Genomic DNA, 12,756 nt, shown 5'->3' on the forward strand with positions numbered 1-12,756 from the left:
ATACTAATTAGTGGCAGCCTTATTCTATATTAGGCTAATTATTGTTGAATTAAACAGGTGATTCATTAAATAGTAAACACATTGAAATAGGTTTGTTTCTAACTATTCCATCACATTCAATAAAACCCTGATCGGATATAAAGCTTCATATTTAAACTGCTGATGATGAAAGAGGACCTGTAGTGAAATGCATTCCCACTCACCTGTAACTTGTCTCCTCCCAGTACATTGACCATCACCTCCATAACGGTCTCATGCATGCCCAGCACTCTCATCAAGTTTGGATGTTGGTAGAAAACCTTATTGTTCATGATGTCACTGGGAATCAAAAACAGTCATTTCATTTAGATTTATATTATATTTTTAAACCAGTTAAGGCAATACACTGACTACAGGGAATCCTGCAGGGCTGTGGGAATATATCCGGGATGTATGATAACCATTAATATTGCCTTAACCAAAGTCAGTGCATTAGTATTTTCTCACCCGAGACCATCGATCATGAGTTTCTCCTCCTCTTTGCCCATACGCACTGACAGCAGGGACCTGATTTGACCCAGAGACACCAGCAGGTTGATAGCATCCTGCACGGACGCAGCACTGATGGTGTAGGACTTCTTCATGGCCCGGAGCAGCTCCCCGATGCCGTCGTACTGCCGCCTCAGCAGGCTGAACATCACTCTGACCAGCTCGGGGTCCTGGATGTGAGACTCCTGGGCCCAGCTGGTTATGGTCTGGGAGATCAGCTCCTTCAGGTTGGCTGGGAGAGGGAGAGACATGCGGCAGAGGGAGGAAATGAGTTCCTGCTTTGCTACACAAACTTTGTGTTACTGTGTGGATTGCCTGGGGACTGTACTTCCACACTGTGCAGCCACCGGATTTAATACCAATTATAACTTGTCAGTCATTTCCCCAATAGACAGACCGGACAGAGATGGATTAAACTTGAAGAAAATAAAATCTCTTTATCCATCTATCTAATTATTCAGGAAATCTCTGAATGTAATTGGAACGCATATCTTAAGAACTGTTCATCTTATCACCTTCACAAGGAAGTGCAGTGTTGAACCTGGTGTGATATGAACACGTGAAATTCACAATATTAATAAACTCTGAATTAAACAGGCCACCAGAGCTCTGCAGCAGTGGAGGCTGGGACGCATCAATGTCAGTGACGCTGTCAATCATGATAACAGCACGTACCTCATAATTAAATGTCAGACACTGTTTTCATGGACTGCTGATAAACAAATAAAGGAATAAAACTTGTCTACCTCATGAATTATGTATTTGATCCACATCGAGAGCAACACAAGACGGCTATAAAGAGGATGTTCTTCAAAGCTGTAAATCTGTGGGATCCTTTAAAACCTGATTCTAAACAGATCCTATCAAACTTTAATCTCACAGATGACAACAGTAGGAACACGGTGACCTGGAGGGATTCATGTGGCCTGTGGCTTAATGCTGCACCTCTTCAAATGACAACACTGATACCATCAACTCTCTGAGTGTGGAAATCAATTGTCCAATATCTGTAGAGGATCTGGAATGACATGAGATTTTCACGATATGGAAATGTCCTGATTTCATGGTGGCAGAGTCGTAAATGGTATTTCACAAGTAGTATTACAAATTGAGGAATTATTCACACTGTGTATTAAGTATGTGACACAATTACACATGCATGCATTACACAAGTATCGAGCAGCACATGATGGTATAGACTCGACTCTCACCTCAGTTTCATTTAAAGAAACAACAACCGAGGAATGATAAAGGGAGTTCTCATACCCTGAAACTGGTAAAAAGAAATACAACCTGGAGCAAACAAAGGTTGAGAATCGAGCAGAATCCTAATGAGAGACAAACAGAGAGAGAGAGGGAGGTGGAGAGGGAGGGAGGTGGAGAGGGAGGGAGGGAGGGAGGGAGGGAGGGAGGGAGGTGGAGATGGAGCCGGCTGCCCGGATGAATGTAAATGTCTCCCTGATAAACATCTGCTCTGCATCGTCTAAAACACCGGCTCACGTGAGAGTCCGCAAATGACCACACACACTCAGTATGGTGTCCTTTAATGAAAAGAGGCATAGCTGATCCAAAGTCAGTTTAACAAACTGTTAAAATGTAATCTAACTAGCACCTAATACGGCTGCAACTGTATGAATTTAATGTTTTATCTATGTTTTTATGCTAAACAATGAATCTTGAATCACATCACCTGTCATCTTGTGAAGCTTCTCAATAATGCAGGCGAGGTGAGGGAGGCTGGAGTCAGGCATTAAAATTTATAGCAGACAGTCCTGCAGCATCTGTCCATTAGTTTTCCATTATTCGGTACAGAACATAACCAACGCTTTCAGCAAAGGACATGAACAAAAAAAAAAAGAACATTGAAACCCACTGACCCCAGAATAAAGCAGGGATAAAGTCAGATGGTGATTTTTCTATTAAATTCAATCTATTAAAGTCACATCTGTTCATGTTTGAGCCCGAATCTGATCCAGGATGTGGAGAATAATAACGTCCTCAGAAACAAAAGTCAAACAGGACGCGTCTCTGTTTAATAAATGTAACATTCCTAATCTGATTGTTGTTTGACACATCAGTGGTTCAGTCTTTCTAATCTTGGTCTGGATCATGTTTCCATAAATACTCCTGTTAGTGGCTGAATGATCGGGAAATGTGCCAAAGAGGAAATATCAGAAAATAAAAAACAAACAAATAGATTTCAAGTAATAATCCCAAAAAATGGGCATCCATCAACCCATAAGGAAGCTTTCAGGTTACCAGCATGTACTTACTGGGAGGAGGCTGCTCTGTCTCGGCTGGTGTCTCCTCCGTCTTCTGAGGCGGACCTTTGATCTTGTAGAGCAGAGCAAGGAGACGGCCTTTTATCGACGTGTCCTGCTCCTCTTCTTCCTCCTCCACCGGAATTCCTGCAAGATGGTCGACAACATATTGGATCCAGGGGTTAAATGTGCACAGAGGGAGAGGTACCGGCATGTACGTTTATTTACTTAAAGGAGGTATAAGTGTAGTTTAGGATACAGTTTATTATTGAGCCTGAAGTAGAAAGTGATTTGTACCACAGTGGAGTCGCAGCTCTTCATGGAAGGCGTTGAGTTGATCCTGGATTTCCTCGGGACAGGGACAGTCCTCCCCTGCAGTGAAATTCAACAGGATGTTGATCTGCAGCAAAAAAAAAATAAGACAAACAGGAAGAGTAGAAGAGCTGTGAGAGAGGAGAGGGGAAATAAATAATATTTCATTGACACAATTGTCAATGTCGAAGGAAAACCACATGTCCAGTTTAGGCTGCTGTGCTGTCGGTTGTTTAATAAACCAACGGGAGGAACACACAAGGATCCTGGAGAACACAACGCAGACACACAATCACCTGCTGCTGACTGTTCCTACTTATTTTGTGCAGCAGCAGTTTGTGTCTTCCTGCACGACTTTGAAACTCTGGGGGGAAACACAATTAAAACACAATGAACCCAGAGAGAATTGCAGTCACGCAGATCTCGACCGGCTGCTGCTCTGTGTGCAGCAGCTCTACACACAAGTCGAAGCCACACTGGTTACAGGGCATGAAGAATAATGATGTTCCTCTTTCTCTCTCCACTCTGGCTCTGAGACACACTTAGAAGAGGAGCGGGTGTTATGTGAAGCCGCCTGCTCATTAGATACAACAATCTGAGCCCCGGGCCCTTCAGTGTGCTGACAGAGTGCGTTACACACTGAGCTGAACAACACTGTGCTGTCAGAAGGAAACGCACAACTTCAGTTTGTGTTGCATCGAGCATCTGAGCGGTGAGATCCAGACAAGACTTCATCACAGAGCCTCAAGACATATCTCAATTACTACTTTCTGTGCTTATTAAGTTTAAAACTATATTGAAAGCTGGGAAACTAAACTTTCAAGGTGGGAATCCATTGATTTTGAGGTGGTTGGTTTTTTCCCTATAGAGCAAAACATTGATTCCCTGCACTTCTAGAGTTTACAATAAGATTTATCTCCATCTGGCATTGGCCTTTTAACCGTTCCAGATTCAGGGCTGAAGACTAAAGGGGAGCAGCTCTGAGGCTCTGCACCCCCCCCCCCCCAGGCCTGAAGAAACACAAAAGGATGAGTCGATAGCTTCTTTTAAATCAAAGCTTATAACTTACTTTTTATCATCCTGCAATCCTCTAGTAGTGTTTATCATTGTAACAGGTGGTCATGATGAACTTCTGTCACACTTTTAACTACATATTATTATTATTATAGCGCAGTTAGATCAATATTTCAATTAGCTTATTGCAGACACTGTATATTGTAGTATAAACCTATACACCATTGACATATTTTTAAAATACGAATCTTGGTCCTAAATCTAGGCTATTAAAAGAGATGGGATTTGATTAAGCGCCTTTATTTTGAAGGTTATATGTTATTTTCTTTACCACGATGTGGATCCAAATAAGCAATCATGGTTACACAGTGCAGTTTGTCCTGGGACTCACCGTTTACCTGGAAGACACGGCACAAAGAGTTTGATCTCTTTAGAGAGAAGGAGCCAACTGCTTCAAGATCAGCTGTGAGAGTAAAAACCCCTCAGGGGGACATTTTGGTCTGAGTGGTTCACGTCGTGGACAAACTGCTCTGCTGTCTGATTGGTTGATTCACGTTTCACGGAGCCACATCCATTGTACGCTACGTCTTACTTTGTAATGTGTTAGTGTTTAGTTTTAATTTAAGTCTGTGCAGTGGATTGGTTTGTTCTTGACATTTGAAGTCTGTTAATTTCCTTTTCTATTTGTAATTTGGTCGTCGGGCTCCAGGTTCAATTTCACCTTCGGTCTCAGGAAAAGGAACAAATGAAAGTAAAAAAAAAATAATACTGCAAAACTTTCAAATCTGATTTTCATTGATTTTTCTTTCCCCCCCCAAAGGCCCAAGTCTTCACTCAGCAGGTTCTGTTCCAACACATCCCCTCAAACAACCTTGAACATAAATCACATCTCGAAACGCCCCTCGAGAGTTTCTCCTCAGCTCGGGACTCTACCTGCTCCTGAGGCGGAGAGCGGAACTCTTTGGTCTTCTTGGCGGTGACGGCGGCGGACATGTTGAACGCCAGCATCAGCTCGTTGTAGCGGAACTTCTGGTTGAACTGCAGCTTGGACACGAAGCTGTCGGAGAAGGAGACGATGGCCTCGATGCGGTGCTTCAGCTCGCAGTCACAGAAGTAATGCAGCAGCTCACACATCTGAGGGAAAAGAGAAAAATCAAATCAAAATGTTGGCACAGAGATGAACTCAACGGGAGTGTAGAGTAAATATAGAATTAAACTTTCTCTTTTTGTGTGTCTGTGGTATTTGATGTGTTTTGGTGTCTCCAGAAACTTCACATACTATTATCTATTAAATCAGTTTTTGAGAAACATTAGTATTCTGTCACTGTCTTTCTTTGCAGCTTTGAATGACTGAAAAATGTTGAATTATTGAACCAAATCAAATTCAAGCAAATGAGATGGTTGTAAATATATTTAAAATTCATGTTTAAAACAAGCGTGTGAATGTTTCCATGGTTGTTTTCATCACCTGGCGTTTCACCGGCTCCGGCAGTGACTTCTCCAGCAGACCTTTGGCCGGCGGTTTGCTCTCCTTGGTCTCCTCCTCTCCGGCCTCCACGGCCTTCTCCTCGTTCTTGCTCACCTCCTCCTTCTCCCCCGCCGCGGCCCCCTCCTCCGCCTTGCCCTCCTCGCCCTCCTTGGCCTCGCGGAACACGTTGGGGTCGATCAGGAGGAGGATCAGCCTCACCTCCTCGCTGGTCAGGACGCCCATGATCAGCAGCGTGCCGATCAGCTTCAGGATGGGGACGAAGTGGAACTTGACGCTGCCGCCCACGGGGTCGCGGATGTGCGTGCCTCCGCCCTGCACGGCCTCGGTGAGCATGCTGATGGCCTTCTCCTTCAGGACGCCCAGGGGGATCTGGGGGCTGAACAGGTGCTGGTGCTGCTTGGTGTCGATGATGCCCACAGCGGAGAAGTTGACGCGGGGCTTGAGGGAGGTGCTCAGGCCCACGCCGGGCAGCGAGTGGCGTTTGGATTCGTCCGGGAACAGCTTGATGGAGCGAGTCTCATCCGTCACGGGGATGATGAACTCGTTATTCATCATCAGGCGAGCCTCCTTCGCCGTCTCAAGATGGATGCTGGCAGCGAGAAGAGGAATCAGATCTATTTTTGCATACGTCTCGCACATTTTGCCATTTTCTAAAGTTTTAAAAGAAAGATTTCTGGAGCCCCACATCACGAAATTACCATAATATATGTTTGGGACTTTACCATGTTGTTAATCAATATCATGACTCAGCGACTTCCTCGACTAGATGCTGAGTTCTCAAACACTTTGTGGCCAATAATGAAAACTTGGAGACAGATCTCTCCTCCCACGCAGACAATAACTTTCTCCACTAAAAGCTGTTTTTCACTGATAATGGAGTCAAGCTCTTATTATTGAAGGCACACGGTGACATTCATATTGTGTGGTTTAGCCCAATTATGTCTTCTCTGTGTTTAAGTCGAAGGTAAATTGGCACAACGTGAGATTGCATTACACTGGGTGTCTGCCAGCAACACAAATAAATCACACAATTAATTATTAAGTATTATATCACAATTGTGAATCGCTCTGATTCTGGTGATGGACTTGAATCTATCATAGATCATCATTAGATTATCAGATGGGCAAAAATATTTCAAACCTTCATCTGGATGGAGGTTTGAAATATTAACTTTCATTCTGTATAGCTGATGGCTGCATTTATTATTTTCTTGCTACAATTCCCATTCACCCACCTGATGAGGACATTGTAGAAGCCCTCGCGCAGCATCCCAGACAGGTACTGGTTGTCGATTGTGTAGAGGAGCTGTGACTGGTCCATGTGGCTGCAGAGGGCGTGAGCTACCCGGGTGTTTCCCAGGGCGCAGAGGGCGCAGTACAGCTTCAGCGTGTGGTAGTGGAACTTCTTCAGGTCTTCATGCTCAGATAACTCCAGGATGTCCAAACACCTGGGGGGAAAGATAACAGAAAAGCAAACGAGGCATTTAATTCACTTAATCAACAAAAACAGACTTTTTCATATTAAACTTTTATCCATATAAGGTAATCAAATTTATGTATAATAGATAGATAGATAGATAGATTACTTTATTCATCCCCGAAGGGAAATTAAGTCGTCATAGCAGCAGGTATATTTGAATACAACAAAATACAATAGAATATAAAATATTGAGGTAGAAAGAATAAAAAAACAGGAACACAAGATAAATAGGTGCAGTGGCAAGATGATGGTAATAGTACTGATGATATGATGGTAATGTTATTGTTAGACAGTATATACAAATAGTACAGTATATATAGTATATAATATAACAATATATATATTTATATATGATAGTAATTCTACCAGTATAATAGCAGTATATAGTAATAATGGCAGCAACAGTATATATAATAATAGTAAATATAATAATAACATGTACACATGTATAAATATTATATACAAAGAATATACAAAGAGTATGATATAATATGATATGATATATAGTAGAGGTATAAATATAAGTATTCGACTATACAATAGATAGTCGAATCATATCTGATATGCATTGATATGATGGTATAAAGTGGAGGAGTTTATATAACCCATCTCTTAAAGGCTGCAACAACAATAATTAACATCAAGCTTCAAGTGCTCTACAGCACCATAGAGGTTGGTAATCATTGTATAATGCAATTAATTAAGGAGTTGATTTGCTTTTCATTTAACAATATGCACAGGAGGTCCAAACCACTTGTTAATCACAATCCTGACAGCAACAACACAACGACAAGGGAGACACAACCATGAGCTCGATTCCAAACCGATGTTTATCCCTGTAGCCCACCTGTTCTCCTCCGGGATGTGAACAGCCATTATCTGCAGCGGCTCCAGACACTGGATCACCCAACCGTGCCGCTCGCTGACCCGGGCCGTCTCCACGCTGAGGAAGGTGTTCGGCATTCGGCTCCACAGCACGGCCACGATGGTCTGCACATCCAGTCGTGGCGGGCACTGGGGCACCGGGTTCCTGTGCTCGCTCTTGAAAATGGCCGAAGAGAGCGGCATGGCGTCCTGGGCGCAGAGAGCGAGGAGAGAGAGAGAAGAGACACAAGAGAATATTAATCCAAAGAAGAGCCTCCCACAAGGAATACTTAACTTTCTGGAACAAACACTTGTAAATGATTAAAATATGTGGTGGTTTAAGATTCAGGTTCAAGCAGAATAATAAAAAGAGCTTGACTTCATTAATATTTCATTCACAGCTAGATGAGCAATCAGTCGAGCACAAGGCCAAACATTCCCATACAGGCCTGTGAAGTAATTATAATAGAAAAAGAAATGCCTGACAAAATAATAATAATGTGGACAAAACTGTGCGAACATAACGTCCTAGTATTTTAATGCGTAATCCTTCTGGTCAAGTAGTTAATATATATAAAATAACATGCACATTGATTATAGTCTAATTCCACCAAATACTGCACAGTGTTATATTTACACAGATAAAGAATACAAACCTTGGTCTTGACAAACTCAAACTGGAAGAGGTTTGCACAGGTGGGGTGTACGAACACAGCTGGGAAGAGCTTAGTATTTGGCTCCACCTGAAAGACACATTATAGTTATTAACATCAAGTACTTATTAAACACAGCCTGTGTTTGCAGTAGATTTGTGGGATTTAAAAGAAGACGTGTTCTGCTCATATCCAGGTTATTCTTTCTAAAAGGTTGAGATTCTCTAACGATCAGGAAACCTCCCTCAGACTGTCCATTGCTGCAGCTCTTCTTATCAGTCTCTGTCTGAAAGGCTCCTGATAAAGTCCAGTCTACTCTGATTGGTCAGCTCGCCCCACTGTAATGTTATTGGTCAACCACTAGCTGTCTGTTTTCTGTGGGGGAGGAGCTTCCTTTACTGTGGAATTTGGGCTTTAAAACTTTTTAGAACTTTTACATACACAAAGAAATCTACACAAGAGGAGACAAACACTAAAAAGGCTTCATATGTCTCCTTTAAAACTGCAACAATGCAGATGAGCTGTCTCCATGTAAATCCAGCCCTGGTTCTCAGATTCATCAATTTGAAAACTGCCAGAAGCCATTGAACCTCCAGGCTAACGGATTAGCCCGAGTTCTAAATGCCAGTTGAAGATAAATACAAAGAACCAGCTCTTTGATGCAGTAACCGGACCAGAAGCTTTTCATCAGGGTAAAAGCTTCTTGATCTTCTTTTTAAAAACTGAATCAAAGAGTTGAAAAGGAGAGAAAATGAGACAATAACAGAGATAAATACAGAACAAGACTTGATGGAAGATTCACTGTGACTCCAATGTCTCATCAGGGCTTCAACACGATGTGTTTACAACCTGACTTCAGGACGGAGAGACAGAGATTACTCTGCAGTGTTTCTCTGTATAATGACAACAAATCTGTATTCGGCTGTGTCACGGCCCAGCTGCCTGTTTGCAGATGTAATTTATTGCGGTACTAATTTGTGCACATTACCTAAGGGTGAAAGAAAGGAAGATCATCTCAGTGTGTGGAGGCAATACAAATACACCAGAGTAGCAACTTTCAAAAATAAGTTTTAAGTCCCTGTCTGGGTTCTTTCTGTCGATTCCCACCAGTTGTGTGTCAGTTACTCCTCTTCTCTACCTGGTAGGTTGTGGGCAGCTCCTTCCCGTTGGCGGTGAAGGACACGAGGCCGGTGGCCAGGTCGATGAGGCAGCCGATCTCCAGGTCGGAGCTGGTGCGGCTGGAGGAGGACGGGTCGACGGCGTCTGCTCCACACACCATGTAGCAGTTGCTCCTCTGGACACTGCAGCACAACAAGCACAGTGTAAGCCCACAATGAACTAAAGGTTTGTGCTTAATTGTGTTACTGTTGTGTGTTATATGTTGTGTTATTTATTTATGTAATGTAATAATAATCTCCAAAAATGTCTATTCTTGAAATAGGTTTTAGGGTCTGTGCAGAAACTAATAAGATTCTACCACATATCCATGAATACATGTCTCACAGTTTTACATTCATTACAACACCCAGCACGATCCAACTGAGATGAATCAACTTAAGTCTTACTTCGAACTTTACCTCAAGATTAATGGACTTAACTCTAACACAACAAGAAAAGTGTTGCAGAGAGAACACACTAAAGTATCACAGGGAGGCATATCTTTAAGATCTTTACTGTTTTTCTTGGGGAATCAAGTTAATCTGCTGACCTCCCAACTGTACCACACATCTATAAACTTCATATAATCTCTTGTTGTGAGAAACAGCAGGGGGCCTTGCCTCTCGTGCACTCGGCCCCTCTCGTCCCCCAGCGTCACAGTGACTGACTGCGTCTTGTTGAGGCTGAAGTTCTTGCTGTAGTAGTGATAGTCGGGTGAGACCCAGCCCACCCACACTGAGGCAGGGTCCTGACCAGCAAACACTCTCACTGAGTGGTAGTACTGCCAATTAAAAAAAACACACACAACAGGTACAAAAGGGTTACTCTTGTTGTGCAGAGAACATCAATGTGTAACAATGTGTTTTTCATGTGAATCTCTAAAAATCCAGTTTTGATTTACAGTTGTGATTCTTCCATAGTCCACAGCTCCATCTTCTTTGGGAGCGTTGCTGCAGAAACAAAAACACATCGGATGGTTTTTTTACAAGGCACAAAATGTAGTTTGAAAAAAAAACAACACATTAATCATTTTGAGCAGGTAACAGCCAATTCCGACCAAATGATGATCAGTGTGACATTGCTGCTATGACAGTATATTTCCACCTTGCATCCCTCCCAGTGCAGACCTGATCTCTGACCTGAGTTTCAGCGACTCGTCCAGGAAGGCGTCGGCGGAGAGGAACTCCACGGGCATGCTCAGTCGACAGTAGACCATGTCGCTGTTGCTGTTCTGTGTGCCAAACGTCTTGTGGGTGACCTTGAGGCAGGGCGGGTTGTCCACTGTGCCATCGATCCTCGTCACCTGGAGAATTAAATCAGTCGTGAGGGATAGAAACCCCAAAAAGAGGAGGGAAATCAATACAAGACACCGATGTGCCCATCAGCTGCAGCAGAACTGTTCATGATGTCTGTTTGCATGTATAGATTAAACTAGAGAGACATAGAATCTGCACACGAGAGGAATTTTAAATCTCAACTAAACACTGCAACACAACAACGAGCACATGACGACACACTTGAGGTTTAAACAAATGATTTCTGAGCGAATACTCACCTCGATGTGCATGTGGTCCTGAGGCGTGTTGACGAAGGTGGGCAGGCGCTTGCTGAACCACATGGTGATGTCTCTGTTCATGTTGACAGCGAAGGGTTCGAATCCCTCCTGCAGGCCACACATGGTGTAGTACTTCAAGGTGCTGGCGTCCTTGCCCAGGTTCATGCGGCCGCTCTGAGACATCCCCATACTGCACACGGGGATGAAACCTAGAAGGAGGTCAGGGACATTCCTGGATTTACAGGTTTTTCTTTCTGAACATAGTTGAAAACCATGAAAAGTAACTTAGATGCTGAGTTATACTTGTGACACTAGATGGTGAGGTACTGTGCATAAAGGAGTAGTATTCTCTTACATGGTTTGGGGTTTTCGCTTCCATGGAATTGTATATATCAGTGTTTTATATCATGACAAAGCTAATATTGCATAACCACTAAATATTATACTATTTTTGATATCTGTATTAGTATATGATCACTATTTTTATGTATATTAACTTTTGATATCTATAATGTAACATATATTTATAATGTAACATATGTTTTAAATGTTTGATATTGGTATTTAATGTATGTATGTCTTAAATGTGGACCCCACAAGAAGTAGCTCTGTCTTAGGGTAGAGCTAATCCTTCTAAATAAACAAATGCTGCTCAACAATATGATTTTTACAGCAGAATCTCAACTGTAACAATCTATTTTTATGTGAACTTTATTCCTAAAGGGACTGAGTCTTAGCTCGTCTCTGCAGGATGGTTCACTCACAGAGCAACGGGCCAATGCCACAAGGGACTTCATTAAATCCTCGGCATTTTTTTGACCTCATGCTAACCGCCAAACAAACCCAGCCACACCTCAGGAGACAATGTGGAGGAAACACGCACGGAATAAATTAAAAGATTAACACAAAAGGTTCAGTGCCCTCACCGTCCTCTGTCTCAAAGTCGGTGAAGCAGAGCTCGGAGCCCTTGCTGGTGATCAGGAGTTCTCCGTTCAGGGTGAAAATCATCGATTTGTCCTCCATGTTGATCATGCAGCCAACCACGTCGCCCTTTTTCCACGGGTGACCGAAGTAGCGGCTGCCGGCGTGCATCCGTCGACCCTTAAGGAATGAAAAAGAAACAAATCCCAGTGTGTTTGCAGGATAAACTGAAAGATAATTATGAAAAAGAACCAATATAACCCAAGTAACAGTCAGGTTTACCCTGTATCCGTCGAAAACAAAGGCCTGGTTGTCCGATCCCAGTTCCACATCGGGTCTGCAGCCCGGTCGGGCCCAGCCCACCCTCATGTCGCCTCCACCCAGGGCTTCATACTCAAAGTACCACTTCCCCGTCTTCACTGCGTACGTCTGCTCCACGCGGAAGAAGCGAATGGTCTCGATGCTCTGATTGTCCACCAAATGGACGACTACAGGCAGGGGGACCGAGGGGACGAAGGGGA

General features: G+C 43.1%; 1 protein-coding gene across 1 annotated transcript in view; it reads right to left on the bottom strand.

Annotated features, from left to right (window-relative positions):
- LOC128459848 (ryanodine receptor 3-like) overlaps positions 1-12,756 on the bottom strand; it is an 80,295-nt gene that overhangs the window by 33,410 nt on the left and 34,129 nt on the right. The window contains 16 exon segments of the mRNA XM_053444775.1: positions 204-318; positions 487-760; positions 2,802-2,936; positions 3,087-3,189; positions 5,049-5,249; positions 5,584-6,193; positions 6,840-7,052; positions 7,932-8,158; positions 8,605-8,691; positions 9,740-9,902; positions 10,380-10,540; positions 10,661-10,709; positions 10,899-11,062; positions 11,315-11,523; positions 12,241-12,415; positions 12,518-12,723. Of these exon segments, the coding sequence (XP_053300750.1) occupies positions 204-318; positions 487-760; positions 2,802-2,936; positions 3,087-3,189; positions 5,049-5,249; positions 5,584-6,193; positions 6,840-7,052; positions 7,932-8,158; positions 8,605-8,691; positions 9,740-9,902; positions 10,380-10,540; positions 10,661-10,709; positions 10,899-11,062; positions 11,315-11,523; positions 12,241-12,415; positions 12,518-12,723 (3,092 nt within the window).

This window comes from Pleuronectes platessa, chromosome 17 (assembly GCF_947347685.1).
Source record: "Pleuronectes platessa chromosome 17, fPlePla1.1, whole genome shotgun sequence".
Classification (NCBI taxonomy): Eukaryota; Metazoa; Chordata; class Actinopteri; order Pleuronectiformes; family Pleuronectidae; genus Pleuronectes; species Pleuronectes platessa.